At 52.0% G+C, this 20,726-nt stretch overlaps 1 protein-coding gene across 5 annotated transcripts in view; it reads right to left on the minus strand.

The window, feature by feature from the left end:
• Positions 1-394: 394 nt before the first annotated feature.
• Positions 395-20,726, minus strand: part of EVC (EvC ciliary complex subunit 1) — a 104,935-nt gene continuing 84,603 nt past the window's right edge. The window contains exons 15-21 of one of the 5 annotated variants that reach the window (XM_005208179.5): positions 19,985-20,191; positions 14,356-14,500; positions 11,212-11,323; positions 5,085-5,211; positions 3,955-4,048; positions 2,794-2,905; positions 395-2,288 (exon numbers count right to left, since the gene is read on the minus strand). In XM_005208179.5, coding sequence (XP_005208236.2) covers positions 2,204-2,288; positions 2,794-2,905; positions 3,955-4,048; positions 5,085-5,211; positions 11,212-11,323; positions 14,356-14,500; positions 19,985-20,191 — 882 coding nt within the window. In that variant the 3' untranslated portion in view covers positions 395-2,203. 5 annotated transcript variants of the gene reach the window in all.

Below are 20,726 nucleotides of genomic sequence, written 5' to 3' on the forward strand. Positions count from 1 at the left end.
ATTATGAAAGACTCCCAGAGTCAATTTGGGATGTGATGAAAACAGACACAGCCCACAAGCCTTCATGGAGAGTAATGTGCCCCACACTGTGCCAAGCCGTCCAGCAGTCTGTGACATGTGACATATTCCCTTGGGCTAAGGAAGCTACATTTAAGCAAAATCATCACCCATGCAAGATCGGTGGAGGTTGGTTTGCTGCTCGTGACCTTCTGAGGGTTCTGGTGCTGCCAGGGCGTCTGCAGTTACCAAACCCTAGTCACCAAATCATTCCCAACATAGGAGGCATTTGCCTCCAGACTACCTCTGGGCACAAGACCCATGTGCCAAAAGCAATTTCTATGTAAACCAGGTTCTCAGAAGACCGCAGGAAGGAAGCCATCGCTTGTTACAAGACTGCAGAATAAGGTGATGTTTTATTTAGCCACAAGAGGGAGCTGCTGGTTAATTTTGGAACTCTACTGGATGCCCAGTCAGGATTTGAGGATGCTCTAATGGCAGATATCCTTAACAAATGATGCAACTAGCATGGATTCCCTCTTCTGTTAAAGCCACTCTTTCCTGACTAAGAGAGACTAACCTGGGTTTTAAGAAATATAGATTCAGACCACAGATGGTTGGTCCAGAAAATCCCTGAGACAGGAGCTCCTAGAACCTGAAGCCCACTGTGTACTGGGAATTCATGGAAATACTACACTCTCATCCCACACACACATGGGCTGGCACCCTCTGCCTTAGGTCAGAGGATGATGCCCGCCCCCCAGCTCCCCAGGAAACATCTGGTGGTGTTTGGAGACACATTTTGTTGACACAGTTGGGAGTGTTCCTAGCATATTGTGGGCAGAGGCCACACGTGTGTTAAGTCTCTTCAGTCATGTTCCACTCTTTTGTGACTCTGTGGACCATGGCCTGCCATCCTCCTCTGACCATGGGATTCTCCAGGCGTGGGTTGCCATGCCCTTCTCCAGGGGATCTTCCTGACCCAGGGATTGAACCCGCATCTCTTAGGACTTCTGCATTGGCAGGTGGGTTCTTTGATGATGCTAAACATGCCATAATACACAAGATAGCCCCCATCCCCAAAGAATTTTCTCACCTCAAATGTCCCCAGTGCCAAGATGGAGAATCCCTGATTTCAATTAAAAGAGCAATTTTCTTTCCAGATGGGAATGGCCTCTCCTGGCAGTGGTTGGTCTGGAAGCTTCTGGATATTCCCAGCATCCTCTGGGAGAACCATTTCTCCTTAGGGGAGAGCAGCTGTCTAGCAGAAGGCCTCACGGTTCCCAGAGGAAGTCTTCAGGGTGGGCAAGGCCTCCCTGCATGCATCTTCATTCACTTAGTCGTATCCAACTCTTTGCGACCCCATGGACTGTAGCCTGCCAGGCTCCTCTGTCCATGGGATTTTTTCCAGGCAAGAACATGGAGTGGGTTGCCATTTCCTACTCCAGGGCAGGGCCCCCTACCCAGTGCTTTAAATGTCTCCAACAGAAGACACTGCTGCAGCTGTCATTACGCCTCTATGGGTCCTTGAGTCCCTGGGGTGGGTGAGGACAGGCCCACAGGCTAGGGGTTCCATGGTCTATGTCATGAGACCTGAGACTCAGATCCTCTTATGGAGACCAGGCCAGAGCTGCCGGCTGAGCCAAAGAAGGGACTGGGTCCTGATGAGAATCCAGGTTGGCCAGTGGTCATGGTGCATGGGACAGAGAGAGTGGGGGTGATGAAGATGCAGGAGAAAAGCCCTTGGACCCAGAAAACACTAGCAACACCTGCTTCACCAGCGGCAGAACTCCACAAGGCGGCTAGGGAGCAGAGGGCCCCGAGGCGGGACTGAGGCCACCCAGCCTGGCGAGGGCGGGCCTGGAGGGCATCAGCACTTGGCGGAATGGGAGGTTAGAGAGAGTCATGAAGGAAGGGCTCCCTATGGAACCAAGCCGTGTCTCAAAGCCGAGGAGACGCAAAAACTTGAAAAGATGTGTTCCCAACACCGGGAGCTTGTCATTTTCACAGGCAGTAGGGTCCGCCTTACTCTTTTAGGCATTTGCTGGGACTCTGCCATCCATTCTCCAGCCCTGCACAAGCCGGTGGGCAGAGGGAAGACCCCATTGTCCCCCCTACCCCTGGGGTGGCAAATCCTCCTGGGGGAGGGGCAAGTGGGCTTCAGAGAATGCCCGGGTCTTCAGGGCCTGTCCTGAGCAGCCTTAAGCTACAGATGGCTTCTTCTCTTTAGCATCTTCTTGGAATTCTCGCCATCACCAACTTCACTTTCTTGCTGGCTCAGCCTTTTGCTGCTTAAAAATAGGGAAGAAATGCAGTTGGTCAGAACAATGATTCCAGGTCTGTCGTGATGCAGCCATGCATCCAACCTGATCATGTGAAAAGGCAGTGATGGGCAGTTGAAACAGCTGGCATGTTGACATGGGCTGTTAAGAAACAAAACTCCTAGCTCCCCTGTGCTTGGTGGGAGGCCATCCATGAGCCACAGGAACAGGAAACCCACGCTCAGAGGACTGCGGTGCCCCAGTCCTTGCCGGACCCACCTTGCCGCCAATCCCGAAGTGTCTAAACCCAGTGGCCCTGGTGAGGCCTGGGACTGCCGGCTGCTGTGGCTGGATGCTGGTGGGCTGGAGAGATGGGTCATGGCCAATGGAGCCAAACTGGACACTAACAACAGCAGTAATAGTCACACCAACACTTCCCATCATCACCCATCAGTTCTCGGACCTGAGTCAACACCTACAAGAGATGCCGGTTTTCCCGCCCAGGTTTAGGAGACCAACAAGGGCCCCATTTTACCTGAGCGATCCTGACGTGGGGCCCCCCGAGGCAGGGTCATCATCCTGGGGACCCCCAGTGTCCCCTCTCTCTCGGGGTGCTGGCTTCTTCCTTTTAGTCCTCAGGGGCTTCTCTGCTGAAGACACGGTAACCAGACGTTGGCTCTGGGGTAGTTTCTCTTGGCCTCGCTTTGCCCCAGCCTGGCACTCTTTGAGAAGCTCTGGGGGCCGAGTGCATTTGGTACCTACTGCTCTTAGACCTGCTTAACTCATAAGGAAACTGAGATCTCGCGGGAGGTGAGAGCCTGCCCAAACCCATGCAGCCGGGAGGTGGCTGAGCCGGGATTCACACTCAGTCAGTCAGGCTCCTGCTGTGTTTATCCCACACCCAGCCAGCCTGGCAGCTTCCCGAAGCAGTGAGAACCTGAGAACCTGCAGCTTTTAATAGCCCCCTGTGATCTCTTTTTCTAAAGTGTTTCCCCAAATTTTTGAATATTGTTTTGTTTTTTGGCCATGCCTCGCAGCATGGGGCTTCCCTGGTGCCTCATACGGTAAACAATCTGCTTGCAATGCAGGAGACTCAGGTTCGATCCCTAGGTGGGAAAGATCCCTTGGAGAAGGGAATGGCACCCCACTCCAGTATGCTTGCCTAGAGAATCCCTATGGACAGAGAAGCCTGGTGGGCTATAGTCAACAGGGTTGCAAACAGTCGGACATGACTGAGCACATATATCCCTCCTTCCTCCACACAGCATGTGGGACCTTAGTTCCCCAATCAGGGAGTGAACCCACGCCCCCTGCCTGGGAAGTGCAGAGCCTTAACCACTGGACTTCCAGGGAAGTCCCTGGCCTTCTGTGATTTTACACACTTTCTTCTTGCCGCACCATCTGTGATGTCACTGGGGTTTCCACTGGCAGGGGGAGAAAGACTAATGAATCCCATTTCACAGATGGGGAAATGGAGTCAGATGTGAGAGTCGACTGCTGAGTGGACTTACAGCAGGTTGGAGGGCCAGGGGTCCAGCAGGCATCCTAGTTGAGCCTGCTCATCTACAGACAGGACACACAAGCCCAGAGAGGGTGCATGTGGTGCCTGAGGTCACACACCGGTAGCGGCAGACCGGGGGTCTAGAACCTATATTTCTGCTCACCAGCCTGCAGGGCACCTCCTCCTATGACTCACCTGAGAGCCCACGTTTACTCGAAAATAGTTTGCTTTCGGCAAGAGGTACCCGGGCCAATGCTGCCAGCTCTGAGATGAAGTTCTGTTCAGCTTCCTGAATGCGAAGAGAGAGGGTCAGTGGGGCCTCCCTCTGCCATGCTCTGCCTCTAAATCCCCTTCCATCAGATCGAGGTGGATGCGCTCAGAGTGGGGACAGGAGATAGGACAGCATTCCCATGTGGAGCATCCTCTGTCTCCCTGAGAAGCATCCAGAGAGGCCTGAAGTGGCCGAGGCACATGGAATGCAGGGGCGGCTGGCCGTCCATCCTCACTCACTTGGGCTGTGGGTCCCACTCTACAGATGAGAATACTGAGGTGTGAGGGACTCCTTGAAGGCAGCACAGAACCAGGATCTAACCCCTCCCTCTGCCTGATCCCTTGGGGCCTCAGTTTCCCCATCTGTAAAATGCCAAGAGTAACCCACTATTGGCTGTGGATGAACCTAAGGCCCTCAGTGACTGTCTACAGGAGGCCCTCAGGGAATAGGGGTCACCACCCTATCATATCACTGTTGTTACGCCACACTGCTAGTGAATACTCAGATGGGTCAACACTGCTCAGCACTCCCTTTCTGGAATATCTGATTTCTTTTTAAGGGCAGCCGCTTTGCTTTATAGCCATACCTTATCATCTCACACCAAGGAGATTTTTCTGGGATGAAATATTCACTTTACATCATGAAATATGAGCATCCTGGATATTCTAAAGTGCAAGCCTTGGGCCCAGCAGCACTGCCTGAATGATGCTAACGTCAGCCTTAACACCGAGAGGGCTACAGGGTGGCGACTGGCACACAAGGGAGATGCTCATTCTTTTCAGCTCAACAGACAAAGCTGATGAGTGGTCCGGGCTTGCCTCTAAGCTGGGCGCTGCAGACCCCAGGCAGAATCGAAGTTCATAATCGAGCTGCAAGGCTGATGCGTCATTAGCCCAGGAGACTCGCCGAGGCTGAGGGGCTCCGGCGCAGGGTGTGTGGTCCCCACGAAGGCGCCTGTGCCTTGGTCACGTGACCACGAGCTTGGCTTTTCACTGTTTCCACTCCCCTGTAAACCACTGCCCACATGGCACACGTGCGTTTGCACAAGTTGTACCTGTAGCTGGGTCTCAAGCTGGGCTTCCAGATGGTCCATGACCCTCGCCTTCCGCTTCCGCGCGTCACGGCGAGTCCGCTGGTGCGTGGTGAACTGAGCCAGGAACTTTTTCTGCTGCGCCAGCATCCTGCGGGAAGGAACGCGGCCGTCAGCGCTGCCCTGCCGGCGGGTTCATCAGACCCAGCGCGACCCTGCCCCCAGGACCTGCTGAATCAGCGGAACTGATGACCGATGGCCGAGCCCTTGGGGAGAACAGGGGATAACCGCCATCGCGGCTTGATTTACTGAAGCCATGCGAGACGCAGTTCTCGACTCCCTCTGCCCCGCGACTGACTCATCAGAAAAACAGATGTCCTCCGATGAACACTGGGGAGTTTACAGAGTCTCACACACAAATTTTTCACTTGATCTTCAGGGTGGTTTGGTAATATCCACAGGACAGAGAGGAGAAGAGCTCGGGAGAAGCTCAGAGGGCCGGGGTGGAGGGTAGGGGGGCAACCCTGAGTCCCACACCTGCAGAGTTCGGGCTGCAAGTGGCATCTTCATAGGAGAAAAGCCATTTAATTCCGGGGTGTGGCGAGGGTGGGGAGTGGGCGAGATGGTGCCCTGAAAGGACCCGTCTTTGTTTAAAATTTCAGAATTGCTGGAGCTCCTCCCTCTAAAACAGAAGGCTGGGTTTCCTAGAAGGCAGAGTCTGAGAAGTCCTGAATAGGACAGCCTCATTACTGCCAGTGGCAGGGGCCAGAGCTGGGGCTGAAGCAGGGTCCCTGACCTGGAGACAGCACCCCCACCTCCCTTTCAGGAGCAGAGACTCCCTCCCCTCCTCAGCAGACCTTCCTCTGGTCCTCAGCAAAGGGGAACATTCAATTCCACCCACCCTCTTTCGGTAATTGTTCTCTGCCGTTGTCTTTTCCTTGTTATGATTGGTTTTCTGAAAGGCGCTGAACTTCTAGACATGAAGGCAGAAGACACCTTTAGCATCAGCTGTCCATGGATTGTATCTGAAGGCACGAAATTCCACCAGCTCTTGCTTCATGCTCTTCTTTCTACCAGTAATATCTTTCCCTCTCTTTTTGCTTTTTCTGGTAAACTCTTATTCATCCTACAAGACCCTATCATCCATCCTTCTATCCACTCATTCATTGATTCACAGAAGAATTTCTAGACTTCCAGGTGTGATGCTGGCTTTTGAAGACACAGCTGTGAATAGCAGACTCATAATCTCTGCCCTTACAGGGCCCTACTTTGAGCTGAGGGGAGGGAGAGATATCAAACAAGTAACTATGATGCAGCTGAGGTCAGTGCTCTGCAGTGTGGTCTCTCTCACACCTTCAAAGAGGCTGCATTACTTCGCTGGGGCTGCTCTAACAAATGACCCCAAACTAGGAGGCTTCTAACACATCTATCCTCTCTCATGGAAGAGTCCAGAAATCTTCAGTTAAGGAGTTGGCAAGGCTGTGCTCCGTAGGAGGTTCTAGAGGTGAACCTGTTCCCTGCCTCTTCAGGTGCCTGCCGGCACCCCTTGGCTTGTGGCTGCATCACTCCAGTCTCTGCCTCTGTTGTCACATCATCTCCTCCATGTGTGGTCAGATGTCCCCCTGCTTCCCTGGCCATCAGCCAGGGTGATGGCCTCATCTCAAGATCTTTAACATAAATGACATCTGCAATGATCCTTTTCCCAAATAAAGTCACATGTATGGGTCCACCTGCCAACGCAGCAGGCGTAAGAGATGCAGGTTCAATCCCTGGGTCAGGAAGATTCCCCTGGAGGAGGGCATGGCAACCCACTCCAGTATTCTTGCCTGGAGAATCCCCTGGACAGAGGGACCTGGCGGGCTACAGTCCATGGGTTCACAAAGAGTTGGACATGACTGAAGTGACTTAGCATCTATGGATTCCAGAGCTTAGGACATGGACCTTTTGGCTTCCCTGGTAGCTCAGCTGGTAAAGAATCCGCTGATTGCTGAGTCGGGAAGATCTGCTGGAAAAGGGATAGGTGCCCACTCTAGTATTCTTGGGTTTTCCTGGTGGCTCAGCTGGTAAAGCAATGCAGGAGACCTGGGTTTGATCCCTGGGTTGGGAAGATCCCCCGGAGAAGGGAAGGGCTACCAACTCCAGTATTCTGGCCTGGAGAATTCCATGGACTGTATAGTTCATGGGGTCACAAAGAGTTGGACACGACTGAGCGATGTTCACCTCACTTTTGGGGACCCCTGTTCAGCCCGCTACAGAGGCCAGGTGGCTTCTTTCTGTGAGCAGCCTCAGTCCCACACGCATCTTGTCCCTAGTCCTGGTCACTCTCGACTGTCATCCAGCTGACTTTTCATCTCCCCCATGGACCTGGCTCTTGGGAACGCTGGGAAGTGACAGGACTGCCCAGGAAGGGCCTGTGTCCCCTGGTTAGGGCAGGGCTTCAGTCTCAAGAGCTGGGGAGCCACGCAAGACCCTGCAGTCTCAAGGGTCTGGGAGAATCTGAGACACGGCTGTCTGGTGTTTCATGCGATGCCGTGGCTGCAGCATAGAAAGCAGGAAGGCTGAGTGGGGGTCTGGGCAGAGGCTGCAGCTCCAAACCAGGAGGGGAGTGACGAGGACCTAAGACGAGAGAGCCGGCTGAGGACAGGGTCACCTGGTTGAGTGCATCAGCTCGTGGATGCCTTATGTGGACACAAATGCGACTACGGGAATGGATACTTCAAAAATATCCATTTGAAAGAGTTCTGATTCCAGAACTGTTTGAATTTCACATTGCACCACGTGCAGTGCCAACGTCTCTGCCAAGACGGTGCTGACAGCAGTGATGGACATTGGTGCCCTGCCACGTGCCGGCCTCAGCGTGAGAGTTTTGCAGGCTTTGCATGGCTTATCTGACAGTTATACGTCTGTAGTAATAGGTGCTATGGCAACGCTGTTTTACAGATGGGGAACCTGGGGCCCGGGGCGTAAAGGGTGGGAGGGGCCGCTAAGTATCACCTGGTATCCCTAGGTGGGCTCGCTTACAATCCCACCCCTCACCAGAGAAGAAGTGTGAAATTTACCATCTGACTGAGAAGTGCTTCATGTGCGTGCTTATTCTCATATCCTTTTTAAAATCGGTATCTGTCATCAGCATGCTGCTCTGTCCCTAGGAGCTCTGGCTGACTTTCACTAGAAACTGCACTTATGAATTCAAGGAGATGGGCATGGAGGGAAGAGCACTGACGGTCATATATGAGTCTCTAAGATCAGTGAGACCCGCACCCCCGCTGGGCTTTGCTTCTTTATTTTCCATAAACCCAGCAGGGTTGGACCAGGTGGTGGCTAAGGCCCCTGCTCTTGGGTCACTGGGGTCAAAGTGGAGCCCTGGGATCACAAAGGACTGGAGAGTGTTAGCAATTCAGATGTTTGGGCCCTGCTCCAAGTCCCTGAGTCTGGGTGTCCAGGGGTGCAACCAGCATGTTCAGCACAAAGCCACGAGAGACAGATGCCCCCAAATCTGAGAACTGCTGGACTGTAGTTTGAAGACTGTGCCAACAGTCAGAGTGAGTCCCAGCCTCAACCCAATGGCAGGGCATTTGCTGACCACTGCTCATGCTAAAGGTCGGACACGACTCAGCGACTTCACTTTCACTTTTCACTTTTATGCACTGGAGAAGGAAATGGCAACCCACTCCAGCGTTCTTGCCTGGAGAGTCCCAGGGACGGGGGAGCCTGGTGGGCTACTGTCTCTGGGGTCGCACAGAGTCGGACACGACTGAAGTGACTTAGCAGCAGCAGCAGCTCATGGCCAGAGGATTTACGGAGGGGAAGCTGGACTCAGTCTGACCTGGGGGACCTTGCGGATCCTGCTTCTTAAAGGAGCATCAGAGAAGGGCTGGGATTTACTTGGTGGCCCAGGATGTAGCTCACTTTCCTCCATCCTGGAGAGCGGTGGTCCTGCTGCTACTTCCAGCTGGCGAGATGCCTCTCCTTAGACAAGGGAGCCCCATCCCCGCTGCGGTCCCGCAATGCCCCCTCCCTCATCACAGCGCCTGTGCCGACTTGTTTTCTTTTTAATTTGTCCATCTCTCCCTCTAGGCTCTGAGCTCTCAGGTGGGAAGCACTGTCCCCCGTGCCTACCTCAGGACCTAAGTATGTGCTTATGGGGACATGCTGGTGCTAAGCCCACATCCCTTCAGCCTACGTGGTGGTTGGCTGCCCTTCAGGGGACAGTTTCCATGCATGCCAATGTCTCATTACGAGCACCTCTGCCCAGGTCTCAGGGCTTCCTCTGACCATGGGGTGTGGGGCTTGGCCAGCTCAGGGATGCCTGAGAACGCTGGAGAATTAACGCCTCCAGGGCAGACCCTCAACCAACGTGGAAGGGGCTTGGCAGACTTGGTAGACAAGTCCCCTGTTTTCCTCACCCCTTGCTGGCATTATTGGAAGTTGAGTTCTATACATCTTGTGGGCCAAGGGCTCCACTTTGACCCCAGTGACCCAAGAGTTGGGGCCTCTGCCACTCCTTGGTCCAACTCTGTTGGGTTTATGGAAAATAAATAAGCAAAGCCCAGTGGGGGTGCAGGTGTGTGATTTAGTTTCAGTGATTTAGAGGCTCATACATGACCCTCGATGCCCTTCCCTCAACGCCCATCTCCTTGAGTCCATAAGAAGGTCCAGATTGGGGTGGGCCTCAGTTGGCATGGAAACCCCTCATTGTCACAGGCCTTATTGGCTTTTCCCTCCTAGTGGTAGGCCACACAGCGCCCCCCACTACACCCTAATCCCTGGAACGTGTGAAGATGTTATGTTACATGGCAATCAGGACTCTGCTGGGGTGATTAAGGTTACTGGTTTTAAGATTTGGACATTAACTTGGATTATCTGCTGCTGCTGCTGCTGCTGCTGCTGCTGCTAAGTCGCTTCAGTCATGTCTGACTCTGTGCGACCCCAGAGACGGCAGCCCACTAGGCTCTCTCATCCCTGGGATTCTCCAGGCAAGAACACTGGAGTGGGTTGCCATTTCCTTCTCCAATGCATGAAAGTGAAAAGTGAAAGTGAAGTTGCTCAGTCGTGTCCGACTCTTAGCAACCCCAATGGACAGCAGCCTACCAGGCTTCTCCGTCTATTTTCCAGGCAAGAGTACTGGAGTGGGGTGCCGTTGCCTTCTCTGCTGGATTATCTAGGTGGGTCTAAATCACTGGGGGACTTCCCTGGTGGCTCAGTGGTAAAGAATCTGCCTGTGATTCAGGATACCTGGGTTCAATACCTAGGTCAGGAAGATCCCCTGGAGAAGGAGATGGAAACCCACTCCAGTATTCTTGCATGGAGAATCCCATGGACAGAGGAGCCTGGCAGGCTGCATAGTCCATGGGTCGCAGAGAGTCAGACGACTGAGCGACTAAACAACAACAATCACTGGAGTCTGTGAACGCAGAGGTTTCTCCAGGTGCGGTCAGAGAGATGCAGCAGAAGAGATGACAAGTGTGGGCAAGACTTAGTGTTCTGGATGCAGGGACCACATCTCTGGATGCAGAGAGAGGCCACTGGGAGGTCAGGGTGGGCCCAGCCAACAGCCACAAGGAAACAGAACCTCAGTTCTACAAGGAACTGGAGTCCGCTGACACCTGAAGAAGCCTGGAAGCTTCCAGAGCCTCTGATGATAGGCCAGCCAGCAACACCCTGATTTTGGCCTGGGAGGCCCAGAAAACCAGTAGCATCAGCCTAACTTCTGACATTCGGCTCCCTGAGACAACACGGAGTGTGATAGCGGCGGTGCGGGGGTGGGCGTTGCTACGGCAGCAGCAGGAAACAGTCCTCCTCCTCTTTCCCTGCCCCCTCACCATGCTTCCTGGGCTCACCTGCCCCTGGGGCCTCAGCTAAGCATGGATCAGAGAGGAGATGCCACATCAGGGCTGTGAAGACCACTCCAACCTTGGGACGAAGCCCTCAGCACATCTTGACTTGTGCCCTTCTGCCAAAGTCCCTTTCAGGGGCTGCGAGTTAGAGGGGAACCAGACGGGGGCTTGTGGGCTGCCACATGGGACAGGAAACCCAGGCCCACAGGTGAATGAACGGGAAGGTCAGCTGCTGAGAGTGTATTAGAGACAAAGGCGATGCACAGGGGTTGGGACCTTTGCGTGGGGACCCTCAGCCAGCGGGGAGGCCTTACCTCTGGTGAACAGCTCTGGAGGCTTCCTGAGCTCCACCTGCCATCTCGGCCCCAGACAAAGGATCGGCGAGTTCTTGCTTTTTCCGCAGCTTGTAATCTTCTATTCTCTCACCTGAAAGTGAAAGTCGCACATTCCTGTCTGACTCTTTACCACCCATGGACTGTAGCCCACCAGGCTCCTCTGTCCTTGGAATTCTCCAGGCAAGAATACAGGAGTCGGGTAGCTGTTTCCTTCTCCAGGGGATCTTCCCAACCCAGGGATCAAACCCAGGTCTCCTGCATTGCAGGCAGATTCTTTACTGTCTAAGCCACCAGGGAAGCCCAAGAATACTAGAGTGGGTAGCCTATCCCTTCTCCAGGGGATCTTCCTGATCGAGAAATTTGAACCAGGGTCTCCTGCATTGCAGGCAGATTCTTTACCAGCTGAGCCACCAGGGAAGCCCACATAACACACAATGATCGAGGTGGGTGTTTGAAGGACTCACACTGTGCTGGGAAGGGGCCAGGCGCTGGGGTGCAGAGATGAGCAGGACACACCTGCTCTCAGGTGTGCTGTTTACCAGCTCCATGCTTCACCCGGGGAAGGGCTTCGTGTGCAGGAGGAAGCCATGATTTCCGTCACACCCCATGCACCAATGAGGACAGTACCCCAGCTCTGCCTGCATCTGCTCAGCCCCGCTTTCTTGTAAGTATCAGGAGAAAGGAAAGCCTAATAAGAAAGGGTCAACACTAAAAGGCCACCAAAAATGATTAAAAGTCCACACCAGGAAAGAAAACCAACCTACACAAAGTGCTGTACGCATGCAGTGAGTCCTACAGACATGGGTGCTGAACCGGGTACTTTCCAAGGAGCTGAGAGGTTTGGTTTCTGAGTCTGAGGTGCACTGGTCTATATATCAGAACACATTTCCTCTTCTTTTTTTAATTATTTAAAACAATGGTATATTTTGAAACAGATGATCAAAATTATTTTCTCCTGCATTCTTGCTACTACCTGAATTAACTGCTTATTAGACCATAGCCATAACAATATATATTTATATATATTTTTCATATATATATTTTTTCGTATTTCATCATATATATATTTCATATTTCCTAGTCATCTTGTGCACGCTGTGTCTTAAGTCGTCTCGGTCGTGTTTGACTCCTTGTGACCCCATCGACCATAGCCCACCAGGCTCCTCTGTCTATGGGATTCACCAGACAAGTGGGTTGCCATGACCTTCTTCAGGGGATCTTCCTGACCCAGGGATCAAACCCAAGTCTCTTTTTTGTCTCCTGTGCTGGCAGGCAGGTTCTTTACCACTAGCGCCACCTGGGCTAGTCATCTCAGAACATGCTTATTCTTAGCTAGCTGCTACATTTATCTAGTTACACTCACCTAGTTGCCATACCGGAGAAGGCAATGGCACCCCACTCCAGTACTCTTGCCTGGAAAATCCCATGGACAGGGGAGCCTAGTGGGCTGCACTCCATGGGGTCGTTGAGGGTCGGACATGACTGAGCAACTTCACTTTCACTTTTCACTTTCATGCACTGGAGAAGGAAATGGCAACCCACTCCAGTGTTCTTGCCTGGAGAATCCCAGGGACGGGGGAGCCTGGTGGGCTGCCATCTATGGGGTCACACAGAGTCAGACACAACTGAAGCGACTTAGCAGCAGCAGCAGCAGCAGTTGCCATACTGACCGAGCTATGAGATATCAACAGGCCACTGACCTCCCTGGACCCAAGCTTTCTAGAATTAATAGAAAGGTCCATCCTGGATGATCCCCAGGGGCATAGCATTCTAGGACTCTTAAGAGTTGACTGAATGAAAAAAGGAGTTCGTGTGATCAAGTTACATCATTTCAAGGCATTTGTTGAGAAATCCTCTCACTAAGTTGGGGTATCAGGGAAGCAGGAAATTAGAGCTAAGAGGATGCAGGAAGGGTGAGCCTGAGCCTAGCCCCACAAGTCGGGAAACTGAGGCTTAGAGAGGGGATGTGAACACCTCAGTTCCTGAATGTTCTGCAGGAATGATCAATCACATCTGCCTCCTGCTAAAGGAGACCTACCCTTACTTGAGAGAACCATCAGGAAGGATCTGTAGCCAGCAGGCAGATTTCTGGGCAGGTCCCAGATTTTATTTGAATGTAGAGCTCTAGTTCCCCAGGGCAAGGGCAGGAAAAAAGCAGCAGCTGAACTCATTGAGAAAAATAAGATTCATGGGAGACCTGCTCCCAGGACCAGCTTCGCGTCCTTCGTCTAGAGATTGTGGACAATCCAGGAAAAACCCATCAGAGAAAATGGGATTCTCCCCTGCTCCAAAGCCCCAGGTGTAGGGAGGACTATTACAACAAGAGACTTTAAGGAACTGGTTTTTGTCTGTTACTCCATGATGTTCTTGCTGGCCCTGGGGGTCTGGTCTGCTCCATCCCCCGGGTGGCCTCTTACGAGAGCCCACAGGGAAAAACTGACTCTCATGGGTGAATGTGCCCACATATGGGCCACTGGCCTGTTCTTACTCATTGTCACTGTGACAGCTTAAATTGAGGGAACGTCTCTTTGGCCACTAGGAAGCCCAGAGGCAAATGCATGTCACCTCTTAAGTAGGAAAGTGCTCACATATGTCCCAGACGATGACTGAACCTTAACTCCATCTCACTGTCCTCTCCTTGTCCTGCTTCACCTACTTAAAAAATAAAATCCTATTGTACTCTATAGATATGTTTCTTTAAGTGCTTTTTCAAAAGCCTTTGGGGAACAAGTCATTGTCATTGAAAGTATTAGTTGCTCAGTCGTGTCTGACTCTTTGTGACCCCATGGAACGCAGCCCACCAGGCTCCTCTGTCCATGCGATTCTCCAGGCAAGAATACTGGAGTGGGTAGCCACTCCCTTCTCCAGGGGATCTTCCCAACCAGGGATTGAACCCAGGTCTCCTGCATTGCTGGCAGATTCTTTACCATCTAAGCCACCAGGGAAACCAAGGTGGCTTCAAGGTGGTTTGGGGGACAAGGCAAGGATAAATAAATACATAAAACATAAAAAAATTAAATCCTCTTAAATAACCATTTGAAAATGCTGACATCCCACCCCATCCCCAACTAAGAGCACATCTGGCTCGCTGCTGGCAGGGCTTCCTCGTGGAGGGCACCATACCCTGCAGGGTCTTCAGATGCTGCAGCCTTCTCTCCTCGTGGTCCTGCATGACCCTCCCAACCTGCTGGTAATATGCCTGCACAAGCCGGCCGATGCCAGGGCTGGTTACGTAGACACTCTCCACGGCTGCTTCCATCAGCCTTCTCTGTGGGCAGGAGGGGAAAGTCTTAGTAGAGGGCACACACAGAGCCAGCTACGGCCAACACAGTCCTGACTCCCATAGTCCACTTACTCCCAAACTTCGCTGGTCCAGAGCAGGTAGAGAGCACCTGGCTGGTTTAAACCAGCATTAATAATCTTATTATTAATGCCAAAGAATGCTCAAACTACTGCACAATTGCACTCATCTCACACACTAGTAAAGTAATGCTCAAAATTCTCCAAGCCAGGCTTCCGCAACATGTGAACTGTGAACTTCCAGATGTTCAAGCTGGATTTAGAAAAGGCAGAGGAACCAGAGATCAAATTGCCAACATCCGCTGGATCATGGAAAAAGTAAGAGAGTTCCAGAAAACTATCTATTTCTGCTTTATTGACTATGCCAAAGCCTTTGACTGTGTGGATCACAATAAACTGTGGAAAATTCTGAAAGAGATTGGGAGTACCAGACCACCTGACCTGCCTCTTGAGAAACCTATATGCAGGTCAGGAAGCAACAGTTAGAACTGGACATGGAACAACAGACTGGTTCCATATTGGGAAAGAAGTATGTCGAGGCTGTATATTGTCACCCTGCTTATTTAACTGATATGCAGAGTACATCATGCGAAATGCCAGGCTGAATTAAGTACAAGCCAGAATCAAGATTTCTGGGAGAAATATCAATAACCTGAGATATGCAGATGACACCACCCTTATGGCAGAAAGCAAACAGGAACTAAACAGACTCTTGAAAAAGTGAAAGAGGAGAGTGAAAAGGCTGGCTTCAAACTCAACATTCAAAAAATGAAGATCATGGCATCTGGTCCCATCACTTCATGGCAGAGATGGGAAACAATGGAAACAGTGACAGACTTTATTTTCTTGGGCTCCAAAATCACTGCAGATGGTGACTGCAGCCATGAAATTAAAAGATGTTTGCTCCTTGGAAGAAAAGCCATGATGAACCTAGACGGCATACTAAAGAGCAGAGACACTGCTTTGCCAACAAAGGTCCTACAGTCAAAGCTATTGTTTTTCCAGTAGTCATGTATGGATGTGACAGTTGGACCATAACGAAGGCTAAGTGCCAAAGAATTGATGCTTTTGAATTGTGGTGTTGGAGAAGGCTCAGTTAAGAGTCCCTTGGACTGCAAGACCAAACAGTCAACCCTAAAGGAAATCAACCCTGAATGTTCACTGGAAGGACTGATGCTGAAGCTAAAGCTCCAATACTTTGGCCACCTGATGTGAAGAACTGACTCACTGGAAAAGACCCTGATGCTGGGAAGGACTGAAGGCAGGAGAAAGGGATGACAGAGGTTGAGATAGCTGGATGGCATCACCGACTCAACGGACATGAGTTTGAGCAAGCTCCAGGAGATGGTAAAGGACAAGGAAGCCTGGCGTGGTTCCTTGGGGTTGCAGTCCATGGAGTTGCGGTCCATGGGGTTGCAAAGAATTGCACATGACTGAGCGACTGAACAACAATATCCCTAAACACATGTTGCTTCTTTCTGCCTGTGGATTTGATCACATTATTTTTGATCACATGTATAATCTGACTCTTCTTCTATACTTCTATAGCATTTACCTCATCTGCACTACTTTTTTTTTTCTTTTGCTGTGCCATGCAGCATGTGGGATCTTCCTGACCAGGGATTGAACCTGTGCCCCCTTAATCACTTAGAACTGGACATGGAACAACAGACTGGTTCCAAATAGGAAAAGGAGTACGTCAAGGCTGTATATTGTCACTCTGCTTATTTAACTTATATGCAGAGTATATCATGAGAAACGCTGGGCTGGAGGAAGCACAAGCTGGAATCAAGATTGCCAAGAGAAATATCAATCACCTCAGATATGCAGATGACACCACCCTTATGGCACAAAGTGAAGAAAAACTAAAAAGCCTCTTGATGAAAGTGAAAGAGGAGAGTGAAAAAGTTGGCTTAAAGCTCAACATTCAGAAAACTAAGATCATGGCATCTGGTCCCATCACTTCATGGGAAATAGATGGGGAAACAGTGGAAACAGTGGCTGACTTTATTTTTTTGAGCTCCAAAATCACTGCAGATGGTGACTGCAGCCATGAAATCAAAAGACACTTACTCCTTGGAAGAAAAGTTATGACCAACCTAGATAGCATATTCAAAAGCAGAGACATTACTTTGCCAATAAAGGTCCGTCTAGTCAAGGCTATGGTTTTTCCAGTAGTCATGTATAGATGCGAGAGTTGGACTATGAAGAAAGCTGAGCGCCGAAGAATTGATGCTTTTGAACTGTGGTGTTGGAGAAGACTCTTGACAGTCCCTTGGATTGCAAGGAGATCCAACCAGTCCATTCTGAAGGAGATCAGCCCTGGGTGTTCTTTGGAAAGAATGATGCTAAAGCTGAAACTCCAGTACTTTGGTCACCTTATGTGAAGAGCTGACTCATTGGAAAAGACTCTGATGCTGGGAGGGATTGGGGGCAGGAGGAGAAGGGGACGACAGAGGATGAGATGGCTGGATGGCATCACTGACTGGATGGATGTGAGTTTGAGTGAACTCCGGGAGATGGTGATGGAAAGGGAGGCCTGGCATGCTGTGATTCATGGGGTCGCAAAGAGTTGGACATGACTGAGCAATTGAACTGAACTGAACTGAATAATGTTATTTTCCTTGGTCAGGGATGGTCTGACGCTGGGTGTATGACCCAGTCCTGACCAGTGAGATGCAATGTTAGAGAGAGTCTGTTGAGGGCCTCCCTTTTCCCAACATTAAGCAAAGCCTTGGTGAGGGTGATAGACTTTGTGTTTCCCTCTTCTGGCCAGGACACAGCCTGATGTATGGAGCATCAGCAGCCATTTTGAGACCATGAGGCAACAAAACCCACACCAATAATGATGGATCAGAAAGAGGTTGGTCCTTGGTCACATCATTGATCCTCTGTGCCAGCCTGGAACCACCACATTTCTTGTTATGTGAGATCAGTAACTTCCATTTACTTAAGCACAGATTTCTGTCACTTGCAGTTATACACAGTCCTCAATGACACACCTTTGGACCCAAAGCAGAACAGAGAAGAAATGCTGGGATGCCCTATCACTGGGGACATGGTTGGGCACTTGTAAAGTCATCACCTTTTACCTTATGAGATGATGGGCAAAGGTCAGGTTCGATTCACCATTTCAGCAAACATTTACTGAATGGCTTCAAGCTCTGGGCAAGAAAAAAAATGCCCATTCATTATTGTTGAGTGATTCATTATGTTCGTAGGGCTGAGAAATATACCCTGACGTGCTGGCGTGGATGGAAGCCGTGGAGGTGAGGAGGGCTGCAGCTCGGGATGCAGAGGAGATGAGAGTCCGTCTCCTCACCCCTAAGTCCTGCTCTTCCCTTACTGTGGCCACTTCTCTCTCCCTCTCCATCCAACATTCACATCTGACTCCACCCCCAAGGACTCTGAGCTCTGGCCTTGCACTTCCAGTCAGGAGCTCCCGCTAACAGCCTTCCTTGGATTTCATTTAGCACATTTAATGCAGAAGATGGGAGAAGGCAATGGCACCCCACTCCAGTACTCTTGCCTGGAAAATCCCATGGACAGAGGAGCCTGGTAGGCTGCAGTCCATGGGGTCGCTAAGAGTTGGACACAACTGAGTGACTTCACTTTCACTTTTCACTTTCCTGCATTGGAGAAGGAAATGGCAACCTGCTCCGGTGTTCTTGCCTGGAGAATCCCAGGGACGGTGGAGCCTGATGGGCTGCCGTCTATGGGGTCCCACAGAGTCGGACACGACTGAGGCAACTTAGCAGCAGCAGCAGCAACGCAGAAGACAGGAAGTCCCTCTTCTTCCCTGTCAAGTCAGCAAACCCACCTGCACTTCACACCTTCTGTCCCTCTAGGCTCCTGCCACAGGGGGGCGGTGTCCACCTCTCTGCATTGCAGCCTTCCTCCCTTCTCCAGGGCCTCCGTCCTGGCCACCCTCCTCTCCTCCTCCCCAGTTTTTCCGGCTGGTGTACCACTCAAGTCAGCAAATACACTTGCTCTAGAATGTCCAATGTTTCAGCCCTCTCTCGATCCCCCTCGGCGCTGCCTGCATCTCAGCTCCCATCCAGCACAACTTCTCAAGTTAGCGTGTCCTCTCCCAGTAGATGATAAGCTCCCTGAAGGCAGGAACACTGCCACCTGGCTCCTCTGTCCCAGCACCTGCCGCAGGGCCCGAGGCCGAGGGGCCCTGTGAACAGAGGTCCAGCAAAGAACATCCTTCCAGACACCGGGCCCACGTTCTTTCTGGTGGGTGTGTGTCTGGTGGGGGTCCGTTATCTAAGCCTGACTCAGAGTCCTTTGGAGAAGCCGAGGAGAAGATATGCCACACGTATGTTTCATTCTGTTTTCACGTAATGACCATTGATTAGGTCAGAGTTGTAAGGTTTTAGGAGAGGGAAGAGACTCTCCCAGCATCACTAGCCCTGAGGTCTGGATGATGAAGTGTGGCAGACACCAAAGATCTGGAACGAGATGGGGTGTTTCAGAATTGAGGGGCCAATCTCTCTGCTGTGCAGGTGAGTGACTTTATGTAAATGAAGGGACTCATGGAAGTGCCCTCGAGGGTCCTGGCACATCCCAGATGGGTCTGCTGCCAGCCCAAATCTAAAACACCTCCCATGGGTACCAGCCACAGACTCTCTCTGCTGAGATCTGCAACACGTGGGGGTCCCCTGCCTTTTCTTACAGCTTGAGGGAGGAGGCAGGCAAGGAGAAGCCAAGCACGTGCTGGTCATTCCAGACATGACCAGCCTCCAGTCCCAGCCACTCACTGAGGCTGGGGGGCTTTAAGCATGTCTTCTGCCCAGTGAAACTCCTCAGTCTTCCCACCTGAACAATGGGAAGAAAAATTATCCTTTCCAGGCAAGGGCTGTGGTAAGAGCCCAGTGAGATGAGGCAGTCAAAGCCCCACCCACCCCTCCACTGACTTAGAAGGGCGATGCCCACGTCACTTCTTACGAAGGTGGTTTTCACTCCTGTGGTTTGTCATAACTCAGTGCAAGGAGACAACCACAGCTTACTCAAGTCAGACTGATGTTAGCAGCAATGGTCAGCCATCAGGGACAACTCCACCAGTGCTCAGGTTCCGACAGAGGTGGCCAAGGGCAGGGAGGGCCTGCCCCTGGGGGAGGGACTTAGGCTCAGACTCTGTTACCTGCCACTGACTCACTGGGAGGCTCTGGCTGAAATGACATTCCTCTCTGGGCTGGTGCAAGGACCGAGCTGGTGCTCAGAAGGACGGGAGACAGGGCTGGGCAGCGGGCGGAAATCCTCACCGCTCCACGGGGCAGGCGTTCCCTCTTACAGCGAGGGGAAAAGGCGGCTCAGAGGCAAAGAGCTCTGCAGGTCTCAAGGCTCCTGGGCAGGCCCAGCTGCTGCTCTGCTCAAATCCCTTCTCTCGTTCACCCCTGACCCCCGCCTCTGGTCCCCTGGGCTCCTGGGGGCTGGGGCGGCCCCGCACCTTGAAGTCATCTGTGTCCTTGGCCCGGCTCCTGGAGGCTGTGTTCCGCGCGTGGCCCAGCAGCGCCTGCCCGATGGCGTGCTCCGTGTGCTGCTGCAGGAGCTGCCCGACTTCCTGGGCCTCGGCCAGGAGCTGCTGCTGAAGCTGCAGGCGCGTCTGCTGCGCCTCCTCCTCCAGCCTGCCGGTCTCCTCCAGCACGCGCGCCTCCTGGAAAAGTCGGGCGGGGAGAAGACTGGAGACCCCTGTCGCCTGCATGGATGCTCTGTGCATGTGTGTTAGCCACTCAATCGTGTCTGACTCTTGGCGACCCCATGAACTGTAGCCTGCCAGGCTTCTCTGTCCATGGAATTCTCTAAGCAAGAATACTGGAGTGGGTTGCCATTCCCTGCTCCAGAGGATCTTCCTGAGCCAGGGACTGAACCCTGGTCTCCTGCATCACCTTTACCGTTTGAGCTCCAGGGAAGTCAATGGATGCTCTGGTTAGGACCAAACCAGGAGGTGGGGTTGGCCCTGCCTGGGGTCCCAGAAAGGTTGGAGAAGGGTAGGAGTGGGCACCTCTGGCCTGGCAAAAACTTGTACACAGTGGATGAGCCTGGGGATCTTGACGATCCCTTTGGGCATTTATTGAGCACCAACAGTGTGCCCAGTGCCATCCGTGGCTCTTTACATGTACAAGAACTTACTTGATCACCCCAAACACTTTGAGACCTGATCACTAGGAGTGATGAGGACACAGAGGAGC

The sequence above is a fragment of the Bos taurus genome, chromosome 6 (genome assembly GCF_002263795.3).
Source record: "Bos taurus isolate L1 Dominette 01449 registration number 42190680 breed Hereford chromosome 6, ARS-UCD2.0, whole genome shotgun sequence".
NCBI classification, from domain to species: Eukaryota; Metazoa; Chordata; class Mammalia; order Artiodactyla; family Bovidae; genus Bos; species Bos taurus.